Genomic DNA, 21,614 nt, shown 5'->3' on the forward strand with positions numbered 1-21,614 from the left:
AGTCACTGGGAATATTTAAAGTGGAGATTGATAGGTTCGTGTTTAGTCAGGGTGTCAAAGGTTACATGGAGAAGGCAGGAGAATGAGGTTGGGAGGGATGATGGATCAACCATGATGGAATGGCAGAGCAGACTTGATGGGCTGAATGGCATAATTTATGGTAAATTTATTATCGAAGTATGTATATGTCCCCATATACTACCCTGAGATTTAGTATCCTGGAGTCACTCACAATAGGTACAAACAAACACAATGGAATGGATGAAAAACTACACACAAAGACAGATAAATAACCAATGTGCAAAAGACAGCAAAATGAGCGAATACAAATAAATAAATAAATAAATAAATAAATAAATAAATAACAAACACTGAGATCATGAGCTGTAGAGTCTTTGAAAGTAAATCCATTGGTTGTGGAATGAGTTCAGAATTGAGGTGAGTGAAGTTATCCATGCTGGTTTAGCAGCCTGATGGTTGAACGGTAGTAACTGTTCCTCAGCTAGGTGGTCTCCACAGTGCACCTGTAGAAGTTTGTCAGAGTTTTAGATGACATGCTGAATCTGTGCAAACCTCTAAGAAAGCAGAGTTGCTGCCATGCCTTCCTTGTGCTGGATCCAGGACAGATCCTCTGAAATGATAACACCGAGGAATTCAAAGTTACTGACCCTCTCCACCTCTGATCCTCTGATAAGACTCACAGACCTCCAGTTTACTCCTCCGGTACTCAATAATTATCTCTTTATTTTTGCTGGCATTGAGTGAGAGGTTGTTGTTGTGGCACCATTCAACCAGATTTTCTATCTGCCTCCCAAATGCTGATTCATCGCCGCCTTTCACTCCACCAACAACAGAGGTGTTGTCAGCAAACACATTGGAGTTCTTCTTAGCCTCACAGTCAAAAGTATAAAGCAAGTAGATCAGGGGGCTAAACAGACAGTAGTTAAGCACACTCTTGCTGATGGAGGAGATATTGTTGCCAATCTGAACTGACTGGGGTCTGCATTGAGGAAATTGATGATCCAGTTGCACAAAGACGTACTGAAGCCTAGGTTTTGGAACTTATTGATGAGTTTTGAGTGGTGATGATGTCGTGTGCGGAGCTATAGTCAATAAAGAGCATCCTGATGTATGCATTTTCACTGTCTAGATGTTTGAGGGCTGAGTGAAGAGCCAATGAACGTGGTAACCTGCCTCGGTGACTGTCATCTAGTAGCACTTAGATTCACTGTGATGAAGTGCTTTGAGAGGTTGGTCATGAAACATTGCAACTCCCGTCTGAGGAGTGACTTGGATTCTCTCCAGTTTGCCTTCGGTCACAACAGGTCAACAGCAGATGCCAATTCATTGACTGGTCACTCAGCCCTGGTACACCTGGACAGTGAAGATGGTTGTGCGAATCTGTGAGCTTGTAATGGATCAGGCTACCAGGGAAAGAGTTGAGGAAGGGGCATGAGGAGGATTGAGAAGTGGTGTCTTCCATTTATCCCAAAGTTTCAGCATGGTTCCATAAGAGTTTCATATAGAGGATCTCAGGTGAAGGTGAGACGTAATTCAATGTAAAAATGAGTTGAACTAGTCAAGTGAGTGTGTTGATAGAAGGCAATGGGTTGGACACCTGTTGAATGAAGAAGCAGAAGGCCTCAGGTGTGGGGTTGTGGTGTAGAGAATCTCAGGGTTGTATATGACATCCATACTCTGATAATAAATGTACCTTGAACATTGAGATTATAAATCCACCAACTCCCAAAGGGAAATACTGCATGGCAATATGAGAATATTTATTTAATACAATGAACTAATTTTATCCTGGCAAATTTTACTCCCCAAACCTCACTGCTGGCTTTTAGGGCAGCAATGAAGATCCTCCGTCTCTGTCTGTATTCTTCATTGATGTTTCCGTAACAGATGTTTTTCAACCAGTCAGGCTTGTTAGCCCTGAACCCCAAAACCTGGAAGAACTGGTGGACCCCTCTTAGTCTGGTCTGTTTGGCATGGGTAAACTTATCAAGAACCAAAGCGCAAGGCCCTGACTCCAGCCAACACAACTCTCCAGGCCACTGAGGCACTCAAGCCTCCAAACCCTCTTAGAGTGGTCCTGTTAGAGTTACACTACATGGACTTACACAATATTGTGCTTTCAGTAGTGAGCACAGATTCCCGAGTAATAGCACAAATCACCTGACTTCAATTGATCAGTTCTAGTTGATTACCCAGTTTATTTTCCACAAAGTCACTTTCTTTCAATCACTGCAATTTGAAAGCACAAATGGAGTAAACTTAAGTGCAAAAATTAAATTAATCTGTCAAATTTAAAATGAAAATAGATCACCCCCTTCATCAGTGAAACACAGAATCCATGAATCAGAATCATGTTTAATATCATTGGCATATGTCAAGAAATGTGTTGTTTTGCAAAGGCGATACACTGCAAAACATAATAATAAATACTATAAATTACAATAAGAAGTACTGAGCAAAATATATATAGCAATAGGTCCTTAATGATCGATGCCACCTTTTTGAGGTATCACCTGTTGAAGGTGTCCTCGATGCTGGGCAGGCTAGTGCCCAGGATGGAACTGGCTGATTTTACAACTTTCTGCCACTTTTTCCAATTCTGTGCAATGACCCCTCTACAACAGACAGTGATGCAACCAGTTAGAATGCTCTCCACAGTACATCTGTAGAAACTTGCAAGTATTATTGGTGACATTGCTCTGCCGAACATGTACTTATTTTACAAATTACCTCAGGTTACCCATAGCCCTCTATTTTTCTAAGCTCCATGTACCTATCTAGGCGTCTCTTAAAAGACCCTATTGTATCTACCTCCACCACCGTCACCAGCAGCCCATTCCACCCACTCACCACTCTCCGCGTAAAAAACATCTCCTACTTGCAAGCACCTTAAAACTGTGCCCTCTCAAAGCTGATCCTCTTTTCCCCTTTTCAGCTCCACTCCACGGCCTTCTCCCTATAACCTTGATGCCATGACCAATCAAGAACCTATCAATCTCCGCCTTAAGTACACTCAACGACCCGGCCTCCACAGCTGCCTGTGGTAACAAATACCATAAATTCACCGCCCTCTGGCTAAAGAAATTTCTCTGCATCTCTGTTTTAAATGGATGCCCCTCTATCCTGAGGCTGTGCCCTCTTGTCCTAGACTCCCCCACCATGGGAAACATCCTTTCCACATCTACTCCGTCCAGGCCTTTCAACATTCAAAAGGTTTCAATGAGATCTCCCCTCATCCTTCTAAATTCCAGTGAGTACAGACCCAGAGCCATCACATATTCCTCATACGGTAACACTTTTATTCCCAGAATCATGCTTGTGAACCTCCTCTGAACCCTCTCCAATACCAGCACACTGTTTCTTTGATGAGGAACCCAGAACTGTTCACAATATTCAAGGTGAGGCCTCACCAGTGCCTTGTAAAGACTCAGCATCACATCCCTGCTCTTGTATTCGAGACCACCTGAAATGGATGCTAACATTGTATTTACCTTCCTTACCATCGACTCAACTGCGAATTAACCTTTAGGCTATTCTGCACAAGGATTCCCAAGTCCCTTTGCATCTCAGATTTTTGGATTTTCTCCCCTTTTAGCAAATAGTCTGCACAATTATTTCTTTTACCAAAGTACACGATAATGAATTTTCCTACATTGTATTTCATTTGCCACTTTCTTGCCCATTCTCCTAATCTGTCTAAGTCCTTCTGCAGCCTTCATGTTTCCTCAACACTACCTGCTGCTGTACCAATCTTCGTATCATCTGCAAACTCGTCAACAAAGCCATCTATCCCATCATCTAAATCATTGATATAAAGCATAAAAAGAAATGGTTCCAACACTGACCCCTGCGGAACACCACTAGTCACTGGCAGCCAACCAGAAAAGGATCCTTTTATTCCCTCTTGCTGCCTCCTACCAATCAGTCATTGCCAGCAACTTTTCTGTAATACCATGGGCTCTTAACTTGGTAAGCAGCCTCATGTATGGCACTTTATCAAAGGCCTTCTGAAAATCCAAATACACAACATCTACCGCATTCACCTTATCTATCCTACTTGTAATCTTCCCAAAGAATACCAACAGATTTGTCAGGCAGGTTTTTCCCTTAAGGAAACCATGCTCACTTTGTCCCATCTGGTCCTGTGTCTCCAAGTACTCCACAACCTCATTCTTAACCATTGACTCTAACATCTTTCCAACTACTGAGGTCAGGCTAACTGGTCTATAATTTCCTTTCTGTTGCCTCCCTCCTTTCTTCCAGAGTGGAGTGACATTTGCAAATTTCCAATCCTCTGCCACCATGCCAGAGTTCAATGATTCTTGAAAGATCATTACTAATGCCTCCACAATCTCTGCGACTACTTCTTTCAGAACCCTAGGGTGCAGTTCATCGGGTCCCGGTTACTTAATGCACCCTTAGGTCTTTCAGTTTTTTGAGCACATTCTCCCTTGTAATAGTTACTGCACTCACTTCTCTTCCCTCACACCCTTCAACGCCTGGATACTGCTAGTGTCTTCCACAGTGAAGACTGATGCTAAATGTGTAGACCTTCATTTTGAAAAACTGGTCATTCAAATTGTTCCAAAGTGACTGATCCAGAAATTGAACGACGGTACTGTTTGTGATTCTTGTAAATCTTTAGCAAAAGTTATTGTCTGTAGTAGGCACCGCTGAGATTCGAACTCAGGATCTCCTGTTTACTAGACAGGCGCTTTAACCAACTAAGCCACGGCGCCAGATGATTTAACGTTTTAAATAAATGCTACAGAACATACGCAACCTGTCGGTTTCTAATATTATTTCAATATTTTATTATTTGCACATATTTCCCCGTTATTCTAGTGTTATCGTACACTAACCTTCTCACTTCCGAGGAGTCTCGAAATATTTCTTCTTTTTGGCAAATTATTTCCACCCGAAGCTTTGCAAATTTTTGTGCAAATTTTGCGCCAGTGTGCAGGGAGGGTTGCGTGTTTTGCACAGCACAACTAAAAGGTAAAGGGTTAAAGAATAGCTGGGATTTGCTGTCTACCGACTGTTCACTGGCTGAGTTTTTATCCAAGGGCACAGCATCTGACATCATCGGCCAAAGAACAAGAAGTTGTTTCACCTTTTTGCATTTGCGACAAATGATTATTCAACTGCTCTTTCTAACCTGTCTCCGGATTCAAACAGGGAGCAGATGTAGCTTCTGCCTGCCTTAATGAGTTCCTCCAGCATTTTGTGTACACTGGTCAAGATTTTCAGATCTACAGAATCTCTTCTGCCTCTTAGCAATAATTCGTTTACTCTGAATTATTCATTTCTATCTCCGGGAGTTATTTACGAATTTTGCAAGATTTCATGATCAAATTTACTTTCTTGTATTCATTCAGCAGTTAAGCGACCAACGAGCGGACGAGACCGATAATTAAATTAAAATGCTAGAAAGAAGGCACCGCTGAGATTCGAACTCAGGATCTCCTGTTTACTAGACAGGCGCTTTAACCAACTAAGCCACGGCGCCGGTTGACAAAAATTTTTGAATAATCCAAGTGCAGGATAAACGTGTCACTTTTTAACTAAAGATACAGTAATATCCTTATATGCAGAAATCGATTTCTTGAATATAAAAGTTACTCATTCCTCTTTTACAGGAATAAGAATGAGGTGCATAGTAACATAATACGTTGCCATCAGTTTAATTCAGATGCGGAGGAACATGACTCTGATTACATTTCAAAAAAATAATGTAATATTAAGGAATAAAATGACAAATATAGTATATTCTTAATTGATCATTTAAAGCTTCGTACTAACTGGCGCCGTGGCTTAGTTGGTTAAAGCGCCTGTCTAGTAAACAGGAGATCCTGAGTTCGAATCTCAGCGGTGCCTTCTTTATTTTCATTACTATTCTAACGTCGGATATGCTTCCTGAAATTCATATTGGTCAAGGCGTTTGGGGAGGTTTTAATTTGATCAAATATCACCTATTGTATGTATTTAAATGCATTTCATGAAAAATGAAGATCAGATCCAATTGATGTGTTAAAAAGAGGAATTACTATGGAGATAGAGCTTTACCTGAATACATAAAACACTTTCTCTGATAAATTCAGAAATCTCCAATGTGGCTCACCAGCGGATATTTGCTGCACTCCTTCCCATCTTACCCGTGGTCCAGTTCTCGTAACCCCTTTCCACTCACCGGTATCCCCACTCTCATGCTCCCATCCCACCCACCGGGGCCCTAATTCCCACAGTCCATGGACACAACAGATTCCATCTCTCACGCTTCCTTGAAATTTACCCAGTTTCGTTCCCAAACCCCCCCTCCAATTTGATGCGAAGTTTATTCCCGTACTTCCCCTAAACCTCGTGAGTTCACGAGAACATTTGTCATTCTGTTGTGCAGCATCTGAAGACAGAGAAAAACCCCGTGTCAAAAAGTCAAAGCCGAGTTTATTGTCAGTTGCACAGGTACGTGTAATGAAAACCCGACTTGCTGCAGGATCAAAGCCACGAAGCTTTTTAGAGAAGCAACATTCACACGTAAAACATAAATTATACACAATTTCTAGAAGAAACAGCACAATTTGAACAAAAAAAAAACTTCCATTGTAGTTCCAAGTGGCCATAGTGGTCATAGACACGAGAAAATCTGCAGATGCTGGAAATCCAAGTAATACACACAAAATGCTGGAGGATCTCAGCAGGCCAGGCAGCAAAGAGTAAACAGTCGACGTTTCGGGCCGACGAGAGAAAAAGACAGGAAGTCAGAGTAAGAAGGTGTAGGCCAGGGACGGGAGGAAGAAATACAAGGGTAGCAGGTGAAATCGGGAGAGGAGGAGGGTGAAGTTAAGAGGTGAGATGGTGATTGGTGAAAGAGATAAAGGTCTGGAGAAGGGGGAATAGGAGAGGGTAAAATCCATGGAAAAAAAGGGAAGGAGAGGAGCACCAGAAGGAGATGATGGGCAGATAAGGTGAGAGAGGGAAATGGGAATAGGGAACAGTGAAGGAGAAGTGAGGAGGGGGGCAATACCTGGAAGTTTGAGAAATCGATATTCACACCATCAGGTTGGAGGCTACCCATAAGGTGTTACTCCTCCAACTGGAGTGTGGCCTCACCACGGCACTAGAGGAGATGATGGACTGATAATGTCGGAATGGTGAACAAACTCCTCGCTGCAACCTCCGATAGTCAGGATGCATTGCCGCTTCTTCCTCCCCATCATTCTCAACAGGGGTGTCTCCCAGGGCCGCGTACTGAGCCCACTGCTGTATACTGTGCTCACATGTTCAAACACCCGAGTAATCACATTGCCAAGTTCGCAGACAACACGACAGATGATGACTCATCACCGACAGTGATGAGATGCTCTAGAGAGAGGAGGCAGAAGAGCTCTGGTGCCAAGCAAATGCCCTCTTCCTTAATGTCAACAAGGTGAAGGAGATGGTTATTGACTTCAGGAGAACTCACACCACACACACCCTCCCCCCTTTACATTGATGGCACAGCAGTGGAAACAGCAAGCGGTTTCAAACACCTGGGAGTGCATATCTCACACAACTTCTCCTGGTCCCAGAACACATCCTACAAAGCTCACCAATACCTCTACTTTCTGAGGAGCCTGAAAACAGCTGAACCATGCACATCCATACTCATGCAACACACATCAAAGTTGCTGGTGAACGCAGCAGGCCAGGCAGCATCTATAGGAAGAGGTATAGTCGATGTTTCAGGCCGAGACCCTTCGTCAGGACTAACTGAAGGAAGAGTTAGTAAGAGATTTGAAAGTGGGAGGGGGAGGGGGAGATCCAAAATGATAGGAGAAGACAGGAGGGGGAGGGATGGAGCCAAGAGCTGGACAGGTGATTGACAAAAGGGATATGAGAGGATCATACTCATGACCTTTTACAAATGCACTTTATAGACACACAAATCAATCTCTGTATATAAGCGCTATCTTACGTGGTTATATTTATTATATATTACTATTACTGTATTCTTTATCTTTTGCGTGTGTTTTTGTGTGCTACATCAGATCCAGAGTAACAATTATTTTGTTCTCCTCTACCTCTAAGGCCAGCACCTGACAACCCAGGGAGCTCTCGAGGCCGGTCTGAAAAACGCAAGGCAGAACCTGGAGCTCGATCACTTGCCTACAGGAAATAAGATTAAACAATTTTGAATCTTGAACTAGGAGCAGGAGTAGGCCATTCAGCCTAATGTGTCTGCTCAATCACTTATTAAAGAGTTTTGTTTCACCTCAGTGCCGGTGTTTCTTTTGCCTCTTGAATACAGCCAGTGACAACTCCCTTGGGTAGAGTGAATTGCAAAATTTACTGTCTTCTTTGCTTCTCTGTCTTTCAAAGACAACTGCCAATTTTTAGACTGACACCCCAGTCAGTAAAAACATCAGCTCTGCAGCTACAGTACTGTGCAAAGGTCTTAGGCACCTATATAGCTAGCGCGGCTAAGACTTTTGTACAGGACTGTAGTAATTCTATGCATTGCTCTGTACTGCTGCCACAGAACAAAAACAAATTTCATGACATATGTGAGTGATGATAAACCTGATTCTGATATCGTGGGCTGAGAGTGGGAAGGGAACAGGGCAAGGGGAATCATGATTGGGAAAAGGGGAAGGGAGAGAGGGGGGAGCAGGAAGCACTAGAAAGATCTTCTGTAATAATCAAGAAACAATTTGTCTGGAATCAAATGACCTTGCCTGGTGTCTTAGCACTGGGTTTGTCTGCACCTGCGCCATCCCCACCCCGCTCCCCACCCAGCTCTGGCACTCCTTTTCTGCCACCTGTCCCACACCTCACCCGCGGTGCTCTACCCTCTGCATTCCTAACATCTTCTGCTCCTGTGAGATTTACAAACTCACTCTCTGCTCCACATTGACAAATACAGCACTATGCAAAAGTCTTAGGCACTTTAGCTCTGTGTGTGTGTGTGTATGCATGCGCACCTGAGATTTTTGCACAGTAGTATACACTATAAAACCTGATAAGCATTTTCTGATAATTCCATGTCCCATTCCCATTCTGACATGTCTATCCACGGCCTCCTCTACTGTCAAGATGAAGCCACACTCAGGCTGGAGGAACAACACCTTATATTCCATCTAGGTAGCCTCCAACCTGATGGCATGAACATTGACTTTAACTTCCGTTAATGTCCCACCCCACCTCGTACCCCATCCGTTATTTATTTATCTTTTATTATTATGTATTTTTTTCTCTCTCTCCTTTTTCTCCCTCTGTCCTCACTATACTCCTTGCCCATCCCCTGGGCTTCCCCCCTCCTCCCTTTCTTTCTCCCTAGGCCTCCTGTCCCATGATCCTCTCATACCCGTTTTGCCTATCAACTGCCCAGCTCTTGGCTCCATCCCTCCCCCTCCTGTCTTCTCCTATCATTTCAGATATCCCCCTCCCCCTCCCACTTTCAATTCTCTTACTAGCTCTTCTTTCAGTTAGTCCTGATGAAGGGTCTCGGCCCGAAACATCGACTGTACCTCTTCCTATAGATGCTGCCTGGCCTGCTGCGTTCACCAGCAATTTTTATGTTTGTTGCTAAGCATCCTGTATTATGTTTCAAAATAATCCCTTCTCTAAACCTGTTTATTTAAACGCTCCTCATGCAACAAGCCCACCATCCCAGGAATCAATTACATATGAAGGAATAAATTTACAGGAAAGCATTCAATTACAGGAAGGAAGGATGCCATTTGACCAACCAAATCCATTTTGGCTCAGTTCATGAACAGTGCAGCGTGTCCCACTCAATACTCTAGCCACAAAGGTGTGCAAATTCTGTCAAGTACTTAACTGATTCTCTTTTGCTTGCTATTCCCATTGATTCCACACCCACCCTCAACGTCAGCAATGAACAGCACTTTCTAACCACTCAGTGCTAAAGAATGTTACCTACACTACTCTGCGTTGTTTCCCAAATATTTCATTTTACATTCCCTTGGCCCTTGCTCCTTAGACCATAAGACCTGAGGATGTAAGGAGCAGAATTTGAATTTGGCCATTCATCTCGTCAAGTTTACTCCATCATTCAATGATGGTTGATTTATTTTACCTCTCAAACCCATTTTCCTGTCTTCTTATTGTAACCTTAGATGCCCTTACTAATCAGGAACCTATTGAACTCCACTTTAAGTTACACATTGACTTGGCCCCCACAGCCTCCTCTGGCAATGAATTCCACAGATTCAGCACCCTCTGGCTAAAGAAATTCCTCATCATCTTTATTCTGAAGGGACGTTCTTCTGTTCTGAGCCTGTGTCCTCCAGTCTTAGACTTCCTGTCATGAGCCCTGCCCCATGTTTCTTTCAGATCTGCCTCAGGACCAGATTTTCCACTGCTGCGTCAAGCTCCAAGTCTGCCATGTGCTTTTCAGACCTGCCTCGAGAGGTCGAGCTCCAAGTCTGCCATGTGCTTTTCAGACCTGCCTCGATAGGTCGAGCTCCAGGTTCTGCCTTGCGTTTTTCAGACCGGCCTCGAGAGCTCCCTGGGTTGTCAGGTGCTGGCCTTAGAGGTAGAGGTACTGTCATGAGCCCTGTGGTTTGCCATAGAGCATTGAGCTTTTAGGGGTTTTTTTTTGTATTTACTAATCAATATCTTAACTAGAATTGTTAAGCCCTTGTGTTTCTTGGTTTAATCTTGTCAAGTAAGTTAGGGCTGACACATGTTTCCCGCATTCTATGACTATTTAAAGTCTCTGGCTCAGTGCCCTGATGAAGGTCATTGTGTCAGAGAGAGTGAACTGTTTCGTGGTGTTGCTCAGTCGCTCCTCTGAGGCTCTGTTGGTATTCTGGTGTCTAAACTCTTATTTCTGTCTCTTCCTGAGGATCCTGCCATTCCTCTGCTCCTAGTTCGAGTCATGAACTTCTGGGTTGAATGGGTGCCAGCAACCTCCATGACAGAGAAAGCCTGCCATTCCTCTGCACCTGGGTCCAGTCCTTCGAGAGCGTGCCATGACATTCTCCCATCATTAGAAGCATCCTCACCATATCCATTTTACATAGGTCATTCAATATTCAGAAGGTTTCAATGAGATACTCATCTAATTCTTTTAAACTCCAGTAAGTCCCCAAATATTCCTCATATGTTACCCTTTTTATTCTGGGGATCATTTTCGTAAGCTTCCTCCAGACCTTCTCCAGCGCTAGCACTTCCTTTCTTAGGTAATGGGCCCAAAACTGCTCACAATACTCCAAATTTGGTCTTGCCATTGCCTTTGAAGACTCAGCATTACATCCCTACTTTTATATTCCAGTCTTTTTGAAACAAATGCTAAAGAAGTCTTCTGCCAAAGAGTTTTTTTCTCTGCTCTGCTTGAATCTTTTATATATTAATAAACTCATTGAGATCTCTTCTCAACCTCTTCTGTTCCAAGAAACCAACTCTAGCTAAAATCACTCATCCTTGGAATTATTCTAGTAAAGTGCTTCTGGAACCTTCATAAGGAGTGGCTTTCCAGAAATGGACACAATATTCCAATTCTGGTCAAACCAGTGTCTTTATCACAGATCAGTTTCTTGAATCTTGACTAATCATCAATGTCCTGATGAAGGGTCTTGATTTGAAACACCAAATATTTATTTCCCACCATAGATACAGCTTGACTTGCTGATTTCCTCCTGGATTTTGTACGTGTTGCTCAATATATTACTTGTGTTTGGTGTCTTAATCTTCAGTCTTCTTCAGTATACTTCAGGAAATCATCTGCATCTAATGGAAGTATTTTCTTTTCTTGAGATAATGTAACCATGTACTTACTTTACTTCCCTAACATTCCGTGACATCTCCTAAGAAGAGGTCTGAGCATACAGTCTCACAAAACTTTATGATACACTATTGATATTACCATATGGTACAGGAGACAATTCAGCTCATCAACTATATGTTAGTGCCCAGAGCAATCCTTTTAATTTCAATCCTCATCTTAATTTCCTCTAATGTATCCCCTCTCACATGCCCATTACCAAGACACTCCTGTCATTGGGTCCCCTTCCCCTAAGGTTCCAATCTGCTTTACCTCCAAGCTCCACCTTCCTTTCCCATCTGATTCCATTATCTTCAGCCTTCTGTTGCCTCCACCAATTATTTTCCAGCCTCTATTTCTCATTCCACACTTCTCTCTGCCTAACACCTCTCCTCACCTAGATCCACCCTCCCCTCACCTTTTTATGTTGGAGACCTCGCCTTTATCTTTCAGTCTAGATGAAGGGTATCAAACCGAAACACCGACAGTCCATTTTTCTCCGGAGATACTACCTGAACCTTCAGCACTTTATTTTTCGCTCTAAATTCCAACATCATGTGTGCCAATTAACAGTCTGAATGCCTTAACAGCCATCTCCACTCTGGCTAATTTATACTAGTCAATTAATTTAACAGCCCAAATCCCTTTGGATCTGTATCATTGCAAATTGTATCATGCAATTGAAATGATATCATGTATCATTGAAATGGCTTTGCCTCAGTTTTTATTCCAAATTAGAATGAAACTGAACTATGCCTTGAGCATCTTGTATAATCAACATTTCTACAGGAGCATTCCTGCTGTGAAATGAGGCGCCATTCTGTAAACTAGATGAAATATTGGGGATGCTGGAAACATGAAACAATAACAGGAAATGGCAGAAACACACAGCAGGTCAGGCGATATCAATTTTCTAACAACTTTCCATATTAACATGAAAACTGACCCTTCTGCTTCCCCATTTGAAGCTGAAGTGAAGAGAACCGAAACTATGCTTTATTCCTTTGTCCATCATATGATGCAATGAGCTTAACTGTGCAGCATCACATGAGGCAATGTTTTTAAAACACAGGAGACATGAGAACCTGGAGCAAAGAGATTCAGCAGATTGCGCATCATTTACGGGAGAATGGGAATTGTCAGCATTTTTGATTGAAACTCTACATCAGGAAACAGTTTTATATTGTTCAAGAACAGGGGTGGCCAACCTTTTACATTCCATGCATCAACTTTTTCACTCACGAGTTCAGACGCGCCATACAACTTTTGTACCCTCATTCAATTCTTGTAAAAATGTTAATATAGAACTCGTGTGTGTGAAAATTGACGCATGGAATGTAAAAGGTTGGCCACCCCTGTTCTAGAAGGTTCTTTAAACATTTCCATATTTCCTTACAGCATGGGAATATGTAGGCCTCAAAGTAATCCCATTCTCCATTAATTTTCTCTATAAACTATTCTTTCCATATTCCAATCATTTTTACCGCTAAGGTACATTAATAGTTTCTAAACAACCAACTACATGTCTTTGGGATTTGGGTGGTGGGTGGGGGAGCCAGAACACCCAGAAAAACGCAGGAGATTACAGGCTGAATAAGCAAACTCCACACAGACAGCACTGGAGGTCAGGATTGAATCCAGGTCACTGGTCCCAGGTATCAGCTCTACCTGCTATGCCACTGTGCAGCCCAAATATTGAACTATGTTTGCATATTATACAAGACTTGTTAATAATGGATCACTTTAGAGAAACATCTGATGCACACCGAACACACTTACAAAAAATAAGAGAACGTTTCCAAAGATAAGGAATAATGAAGAGAGATTGCCAAGACTCTAGTTAGTTTTTTTTTTCTGAAACATTGGAAGCCAAAAGGAGATTTAAGTATTTTAATTGGAGGCTGAAGGAAGATCTAACTGAAACATTTGAGGCCCTCCATTGTTCAGGGTTGACCATAGATGTTGCGTCCTAGTTATGGTATCGTCAGTTGATTCGCAAGCCAGGGCAGTATGATATGGAGAGCAAGCTGTTGTCCATGCTTCCGGCTCCCCCTCTTCCAAGCAGTTGACGAATCCAGAGGAATGGCAGAGACCGGTACAGTTTGGCACCAGCAGCATTGCAGGAGTTGCTGATCAGTTTTGATATCAATGTAGGACTACCTTAGGGACTGCAGCTCCGGATTTTTCCTCAGGGTTTACTCTTGAAGCCTTCCCTATGAGTGGTATAGCTGCAAGGCAGTGGAGGTTTGAGATCAGTTTCTTTCTCCTAGATGTGCTGATGAGTCCCATCCGCTTGAAGCGACTGGTTTTAAGGCACCAGTAACCCACCTTTGCCCCACGTCAGCAGGAACGGTTGCGCCGCACTTGGCTGGATTAAGTTGTCAGAGTCTATTTGAGACACACATAGGTAGCGGGTGCTTAACCCCACTACCACCCACCCCAAGCTAGAACAATCTTAAAGAACCATTAAGGTAAACTAAAACTCCCAGATATTGTGCATTTGGAATATGAAATTTCCTGAGAGCATAAATTTAAGATAATATCTAGGATAGGGGAGAGTTGAATGGACACAGGTAGGTGGTGGGGATTTGGCTTATAAATACTATTCAGAGTTTGTAGGAGCCCAGACTGATCATTTGCAGGTAAAGTGGGGGGCAAAACCCTTCATTTTAACAAGTAGGATGAGAAAATGTTGTTACCTCAGCTCTCCTCCAGCAGCCATGGATACACTGGGCTGAATAACCTATGGTGCAAATTTCTGTGATTCTACTACTGTGATAATTTACACACTTACAGCACAGAAACAGATTTTATCTATCTGATTTGTACCGTTGTGCACGTCTACTTTCTATTTTGTTCGTTAGTTCATAAAGACTTCATTCTGCAGCTTTGTCACCCACTTGAATGTTATCTAACATTCATGCAATTTACAACCACTACCATGTTGTAGTCAGTTCCATGTTCTCATCATTCTGCGAGCAGATTATCACATCTCTAGTCGTGTTTCTGAGACAAGAGCACTATTCAGAGCTTCACCGTGAGACTGTTGTACTGTCAAAAGTGAAGACATTCAGCATGCCTGCCCTCTTATCTAGCATCAAGCACCTCCGTAAAGAGCATGGACCAACCCTTAAAGTCCTCAGATAATACTTATCCCATAAACAAGTTTTAACCTCATTCTTTTAAAATCATAAATGTGATTATGAGCACTTTATTGATCAAACTGGCTGCTCTTTCCTCTACCAGTGGTTATGCATTTTAAAAATATTAGTGGGCTACAACACCCAAAGATATCCTGAAAGTGTATTGGATGCTGATTAAATGCAAATTTAGTCAAATTCCATTCTCAGCACATCTGCTTTTCAAGTGGACCCTTAGCTTTCTCAGTACTTTGTATGCCTCAGTGTCTGGGGTAGAGAGCCTGCCATAGCAGCGTTTATAAATGAAACTGCAGTTGCAGGAAATCTTAAAATTAAAATGCAGTACTAGAAATACTCAACCAGTCAATCAGGCAGTATCCAGGCAAAAGGAACAGTCAATGTTCAGGCCCAAACCCCTTTATAACTACTTTTCTTAGTAATCGAGATTGTGAGAAAAATTAACAAGCCACTCTTCACAATTATTGCATTCATTTATACTGTTACCATTATATAGAATAAAAATATTCTTATTAAACAAAATGAAGAATTATTTATATTTTCCAACAGAACAGTGAATTTCACGAAAACACCCAACTTTCTAGCTACTAAGCTTATTATTGAGAACATGCTTTAAACTTGTGGCATTTGTCAGCTTATACATACCACTTGTCCTACTTTGAAGCGTTGAACAGGGAACTATGGAGAAGTGTAAGCCAGGCCTGATAACACAATACAATATTGTGCACAGGAACTAAAAAGGCAGAATACCCATTTCAAAAGCCAACAGTTTCTTTTCCCCCAAAAGTTTAAATACATTTTGTTGGCCGAAGGCAGGTAGGAAAGGAAGTGAAAATAGCATGCCAGAATGATCATACCCGAAGACATAGTTCAGAAAGTGGCCAATTCATATTTAGCACCACTAGCAGTCTTCCACAAGATACTAGGATGGAATATGCCTATTAGATTGGAAGCTGTGCACATACATTGCCCTCATTTTGTTACAAACTTTTAGGACATTCAACACCTGCAGGTCAGGTAACTAAGTAGTTCCATTACAGCCTCACTGTGATCGAAAGTAACTTCTGAATCTTTCACACACATACACTTGCCCAATCTTTCTGAGTGAAGCGCAATTTTGATGAAATTAGATTAAGATGCATATTTTACTTCCAGAATATTTATGATGTTCATCAGATATTATAAAATTCAAACAATCAATTTTGAGTTTAGTTAAAAATTTAAACTTTAATCCAGCATTTCTAAACTCTACACATCATTGCACAAGAAAATTCAGTTTTAATACAGATAAATGTTTAAAGTAGCTCAATTTTCACTAAGTAGATGCCAGTTAAAGGGAAATATTTAACACAAAACTACCATCTCACAGATTATCACAAGATGTGGGTTGAACTTGTACTATGAACAAAAGCTGAAATTTAACAGAGGTCATGAGAATTAAAATTTATTTGTTGAATATCAACAGTACACAATTTCCATGATAAATGCGTGACTTTCTAGGAGTACATGTCTTCTCTGTCTGCATTGTAGATCTCGCCCTCTTGCAGTGAAGCAAAGTTCAGAAAGTGAGATGGTCTGTGAACTTCATGGTAGAATTCTTTAGGGTTGGCCAAATGCAGCTCATATTTCATGTTGGGATCATGCCGAACACCTAATTAAAAGTAAAATATTTAATTTAAGTTGCAATGCTTTAGTCAAATAAAAAAATCTCTACACAAATTATTTGACCACTTAAACAATGTTAAATCATAAAGGCAAGTTTGGCTGTCAGAATCATAGCCTTACAATGAAACACGAGCTCAAATAATAACCATTGGGCTGTTCCCAAGTCTGCAATAGAACTGAGTTCTATCAACACCAGTTACTACTGGACTTCAATAATCACAAGAAGGTTACAGAGCAAGAAATGAAGGAAAGTATCAGAATTGATGCTTCTACTAACTACTTGTTTAGCATAGCATTTTAATAAAGATTGACATGCAACAGAAAGCTGGAATTAATTTTAAAATGCATAACCTATTAGTACAATATAATCAACTTTTTTTAAAAACCCATAAACCAGACTGTTCCACAGATTGAAAATGTCTGTGGTATTTTCTAGAAACACTATTCTCTGAAAGGAATGGATCGAGTGTAGACTTATAACCTGCATCTTGCACAGGATTATAATGTATTGCACCTTATCAAACAGTCAATCACTTCAAGAAAGAACAAAATGAGCTGGCAAGAAAGAACAGAATGAATATATCGCGAATAAGCTTTATCACTTCAAACTTCCATTTTCCAATCCTCTATTTCAGTCTACATTTGGAAGTTAATCAATGGCACATTTGGTATAAATAGACATTAAAGACAATTTACTTCACGGGTTGATGACAACTTCCTTTTTTTGCCATTGTGATTGAGAAATGGAATAAATAAAATTAAAATCATAAAGTATTTACCCATGAAGTTGTAGTTCCAGGAACCCTGCCCAGGTACCATGAAGAAACCAAGGAATCTATCTGATAACAACATCTGCACTCTTTCATAGTGGGAGGGCAGATATCCTTTGGGGTTATTGCCTTTGTCTGTGTTTTGTCTACCCCACTCATAACCACTTGGAGTGAGCTTGTATGCAGTCAGTGTACAAGAACCTGGAGTAAAACTGAAGAACAACAACACACTTAGAACCAAAAATATGTACAAATGTTTATGAAGCCACAGTTCATTTTTAATTAACTTTGTAACATGTTGAAAAAATCCAGTCAAACTGAAACTGGAGGCACCATGGTAGCAGAGCAGCTAGCACGATGCTATTACAGCTCGGGGTCTTGAAGTTCAATTCTCGTACTGTTTGTATGTTCATCCCGTGACCACGCTGGCCTCCTCTGGGTTCTCCGGATTCTTCCCACAGTCCAAAGATTAGTAGGTTAAGTAATCACTGCAAATTCTACTGTGGTTAGGTTAGTATTAAATAGGTGGCTTGCTGGGCAGTATGGCTTATTGAGCCAGAAGAGCTGGTTCCGCGCTGTATCACTAAATAAATAAATGATAACATTTTAAAAAAACTTCTAAGTGGGTAACTGGGTCAGATTTAAAGGCTTCATTGGTGAAAAGGTTATGACAACAATTACACTTAAGCATTTGCCAATAATAAATTTAAAGTATTTGATTTATAACCTTAAAGTGTTTTATTATGTGTCTTTTGGAAGTAAATGCATTCAATGGTCTATAAGAAGTGAACTAGGTACTTTTACATCTAGTTTACTTCAAAAATAAAAGCAGATGCAAGAACTTTAAATGTTGCATTCTATTTGATCATTATGATTTTTAATATGACTTAAAACACTTTTTGAACAATTCCACTGTAAATTGCTAAACTTCTAACTAATTCAACACTGTAACTAAAAAGAATATTCAAAAGTTTTGGTTTCATCCAATAACTGCACTGTGGAACAGAACATTCAGTGGGAGCATAATCTGGAAAATACACCAGTTTATAAACATTTATTGTGAAACTTTCTGCCATTCTCATGGAAAAAAAATTAAGTATAAACCAATCGAAGTCTGAAGGCTGAGTTTGTATACTCACGTACATCAGGAAAAGCATATTGAAGAATGTTAATTTTTAAAAATGTTCCTAACTTAGACTGATCCCATAAAGTCATAGATCTGCACACGCCACTAAATTATACATCCAAAATGGGCAACGAAATTAAACATTAATGAAATGAACTTATTATTGTTTGCAGAAATTTTCCAATGGTTTAAAGTTCAAAGTAAATTGACTACCAAAATATACACCATATACAAACCCTTGAGATTTGTTTTCATGACTCCAGATGGAGAAAATCAACATGGTATGAAGTCATAGACATAAAACCAAGCTTGGATCCTGCTGGACGCAATAAGCACTGAGCATGAAAATGTTACCATTCTATAATTATGTTCGCATCAGCATTTCCACATCTTCTATGTGAATTATTTGCTGTGCCCCAATCTACACCAGACACAGGTACAGACAAAATCACCTCTGCTTTGACCATTCAAGGTGCCCAAGAAATTCTACCCTTTTTACCTGCATGTTATAATGATGGTCTTTTCTCCATCCCAGGATGGGTTGTCAGCCATTATTTTTGCATGGGTGGTGACATCTTGTGGTGACAACTGAGGAGACTCATTTGGCTGGGTGTGAATCCAGCCAAGAGGCTCCATTTCCTAAAGAGATATTTTCAAATTAATATCTATGCTAATCAAATGCAGTTTTCACCTTAACAGAGAGAGTAACTAATTAAAAGATTTTAAGTTCTCTCAATTGAATAATCATTTACCCGATGGATAATTCATACACAGATACATCACACAGGAACAATATTCAAACCCAAATGATAATATTATGTGAGAGCAAACAACAGGAATTCTGCAGATGCTGGAAATTCAAGCAACATACATCAAAGTTGCTGGTGAACGCAGCAGGCCAAGCAGCATCTACAGGAAGAGGCGCAGTCGACGTTAGGCCGAGACCAGTCCTGACGAAGGGTCTCGGCCTAACATCGACTGCACCTCTTCCTATAGATGCTGCTTGGCCTGCTGCATTCACCAGCAACTTTGATGTATATTATGTGAGAGACCCATTTAAAACTTAGCATGAAGACAAGGCTCCTTAGCCAAGTGTATAATTTGAGGTATAGAATATATTAACAGTTCAGTAATAAAAGCTGAATCAGAACACCAGTAACGTAACTTATATAACATCTGTATAACATACAATGAACGTCTTGTACCTTCAGGTATTCATGCTGTGGTAGTTGATTAGGCAGATGCACAGTCTGATGGGTTCCCCACTGTGGTACCATTACGATACATCTGATTTCCTTCACCTGGGGGTTATCTGGAGGACTCACACCATACAGATACCCAGCAATCTATAAAGAATTGTTTTACTGTTATTGCCTCAACTGTAAATTATTTTCAAAATTCAAATTAATATTTACATCTTGTGTTAAGCTTGGTCAATTCTGAAAATAATACTCAGATTAAACTCATCCTTCTCTTGGCACCTGCACTACTGAAGGACCTAATCATTACTTTATATTCCGGTTCTATTTTAACATACATGAATTGCAACAACAAAGCACAATTCCTGACCTATCCCCATATCAATTTACGGTTTGTTATATGGTTAGCTTAAGTGATCGCTGCTGACAGTAACACAAGTGGAAAATACTTCAAGCAGCTGATGGAAATAAATCAATTAGTTCTTGACAATTATCCCAATTAATTCTAGTGGAACATGCAGTCAGAAAACTAACTGGTTTGCATTCAAGCTACGTGATTATATAACTTGCTGGTATTATTTTTTGACAACATTTTGCAGAGTTCTCATGGAAACAGTCATTAAATGGACAAATTGCTATGATTTGATAACATAAATATGATAATTTAACCACTGAAATACCATCAAAATTTTCGGAAACATCTTTTAACTTAAATCTGTATCACAAATGTACTTTTTTTGTAGTATCTATTGCTCAGCATTATACTGAGACAAATTGTTTTTACCACTACAAAGCCACTGTGATCAAAAATATTAACAAAAACAAATTATCAGTCTTTATAGGGTTGTAACAGAAACTGCTAACCAATCAGTTTGAAAACCTTTAATCTCATGATTTTTGTATGTTCTGCGGTAAAATTTGCTACATATAGTCTAAGTATTTCATACAATTTCCAGTTCAAGATAAGCTTTTAAGAAATTAAGGCAAACATATTTCCATTAGGCCAAAATAAAGAAGCATGCTCTTATACTGCAGGGGTAGTTTACCTGTGCTCTCAAATCTGAAATGCAGATGAACTTCTTCAGTACATTCTTGGGCAGGATGTAGGTATAGCCAGTCTCTTTGATATCATCAGAGGAAACATAAATGTGATTGGTTCGAAGATGAAGGTTGGCAGCAGATATTGCCCTGTGCAGAATAAATACAGATAAGCACGGAACACAACTGTCCTCATTATAGATTGGAGCATCTAGCAATTATGAGACTCTAGAATTTTGCACCTGCTCATATTTCGTCATTTTAATCGCACTGAAAAAGTACCCTATTTAGAAAATCTGAATGCAGATTATGTCATTGTTCTAATTCCCAGTTTGCCCCTAAATACTCTGGATTACACAGTTGCATCATTTCAACTATTAAGTGGAATACTGAATTATTTAACTTCACTGACTTGAGCTGGTTTGCATACAGACAATCCAGTTGTTGTTTTAAATTATTAACACAGGTATTTATACAGTATTCCTATTAAGGGAAAAAAGCCAACAATCTTTTCTTCATTTAATGATTAGTAGTATATTGATGAGTTAGCCAAATAACTATTGAAGGATTTACACTGTGTATTAATCACAGTTTTCAATAAGCATTGGGCTTGTTAAAACTTAACATAGCGCAGCATATTTTAACGGGAAAACAAAACTCAGGATGAAAATATTATTTAGAGTTACTGTCAACACTGAAACTTTGAAGGAAACTAGCTTCACTAGCTCCCAAAGTGTTGTCCTGTCTAGTTCATAAAGAGAAAAATATCAGATGGTAAGAGGCAATTAATGTAAACAGCCTTGTTTCATAAAATTGTAAAATATTTAAAACTTGGAAAATATTGTCAATATTTTAAAAATATTATGCTAA

At 40.3% G+C, this 21,614-nt stretch overlaps 1 protein-coding gene and 3 non-coding genes across 4 annotated transcripts in view; 1 reads left to right on the forward strand and 3 right to left on the reverse strand.

Annotated features, from left to right (window-relative positions):
* Nucleotides 1–4,686: 4,686 nt before the first annotated feature.
* Nucleotides 4,687–4,760, reverse strand: trnat-agu (transfer RNA threonine (anticodon AGU)). Its single transcript has one exon. It is a non-coding gene; the product is annotated as a tRNA-Thr (tRNA).
* Nucleotides 4,761–5,456: 696 nt separating this feature from the next.
* Nucleotides 5,457–5,530, reverse strand: trnat-agu (transfer RNA threonine (anticodon AGU)). Its single transcript has one exon. It is a non-coding gene; the product is annotated as a tRNA-Thr (tRNA).
* Nucleotides 5,531–5,824: 294 nt separating this feature from the next.
* On the forward strand, nucleotides 5,825–5,898 carry trnat-agu (transfer RNA threonine (anticodon AGU)). Its single transcript has one exon. It is a non-coding gene; the product is annotated as a tRNA-Thr (tRNA).
* Nucleotides 5,899–16,151: 10,253 nt separating this feature from the next.
* Nucleotides 16,152–21,614, reverse strand: part of prpf8 (pre-mRNA processing factor 8) — a 47,844-nt gene continuing 42,381 nt past the window's right edge. Inside the window, exons 38-42 of the mRNA XM_063031878.1 lie at nucleotides 20,753–20,894; nucleotides 19,713–19,853; nucleotides 19,007–19,146; nucleotides 17,391–17,593; nucleotides 16,152–16,597 (exon numbers count right to left, since the gene is read on the reverse strand). Coding sequence (XP_062887948.1) covers nucleotides 16,443–16,597; nucleotides 17,391–17,593; nucleotides 19,007–19,146; nucleotides 19,713–19,853; nucleotides 20,753–20,894 — 781 coding nt within the window. The 3' untranslated portion in view covers nucleotides 16,152–16,442. The remainder of the gene's footprint in view (nucleotides 16,598–17,390; nucleotides 17,594–19,006; nucleotides 19,147–19,712; nucleotides 19,854–20,752; nucleotides 20,895–21,614) is intronic.

Source organism: Mobula hypostoma, chromosome 23 (assembly GCF_963921235.1).
Source record: "Mobula hypostoma chromosome 23, sMobHyp1.1, whole genome shotgun sequence".
Taxonomy (NCBI): domain Eukaryota; kingdom Metazoa; phylum Chordata; class Chondrichthyes; order Myliobatiformes; family Myliobatidae; genus Mobula; species Mobula hypostoma.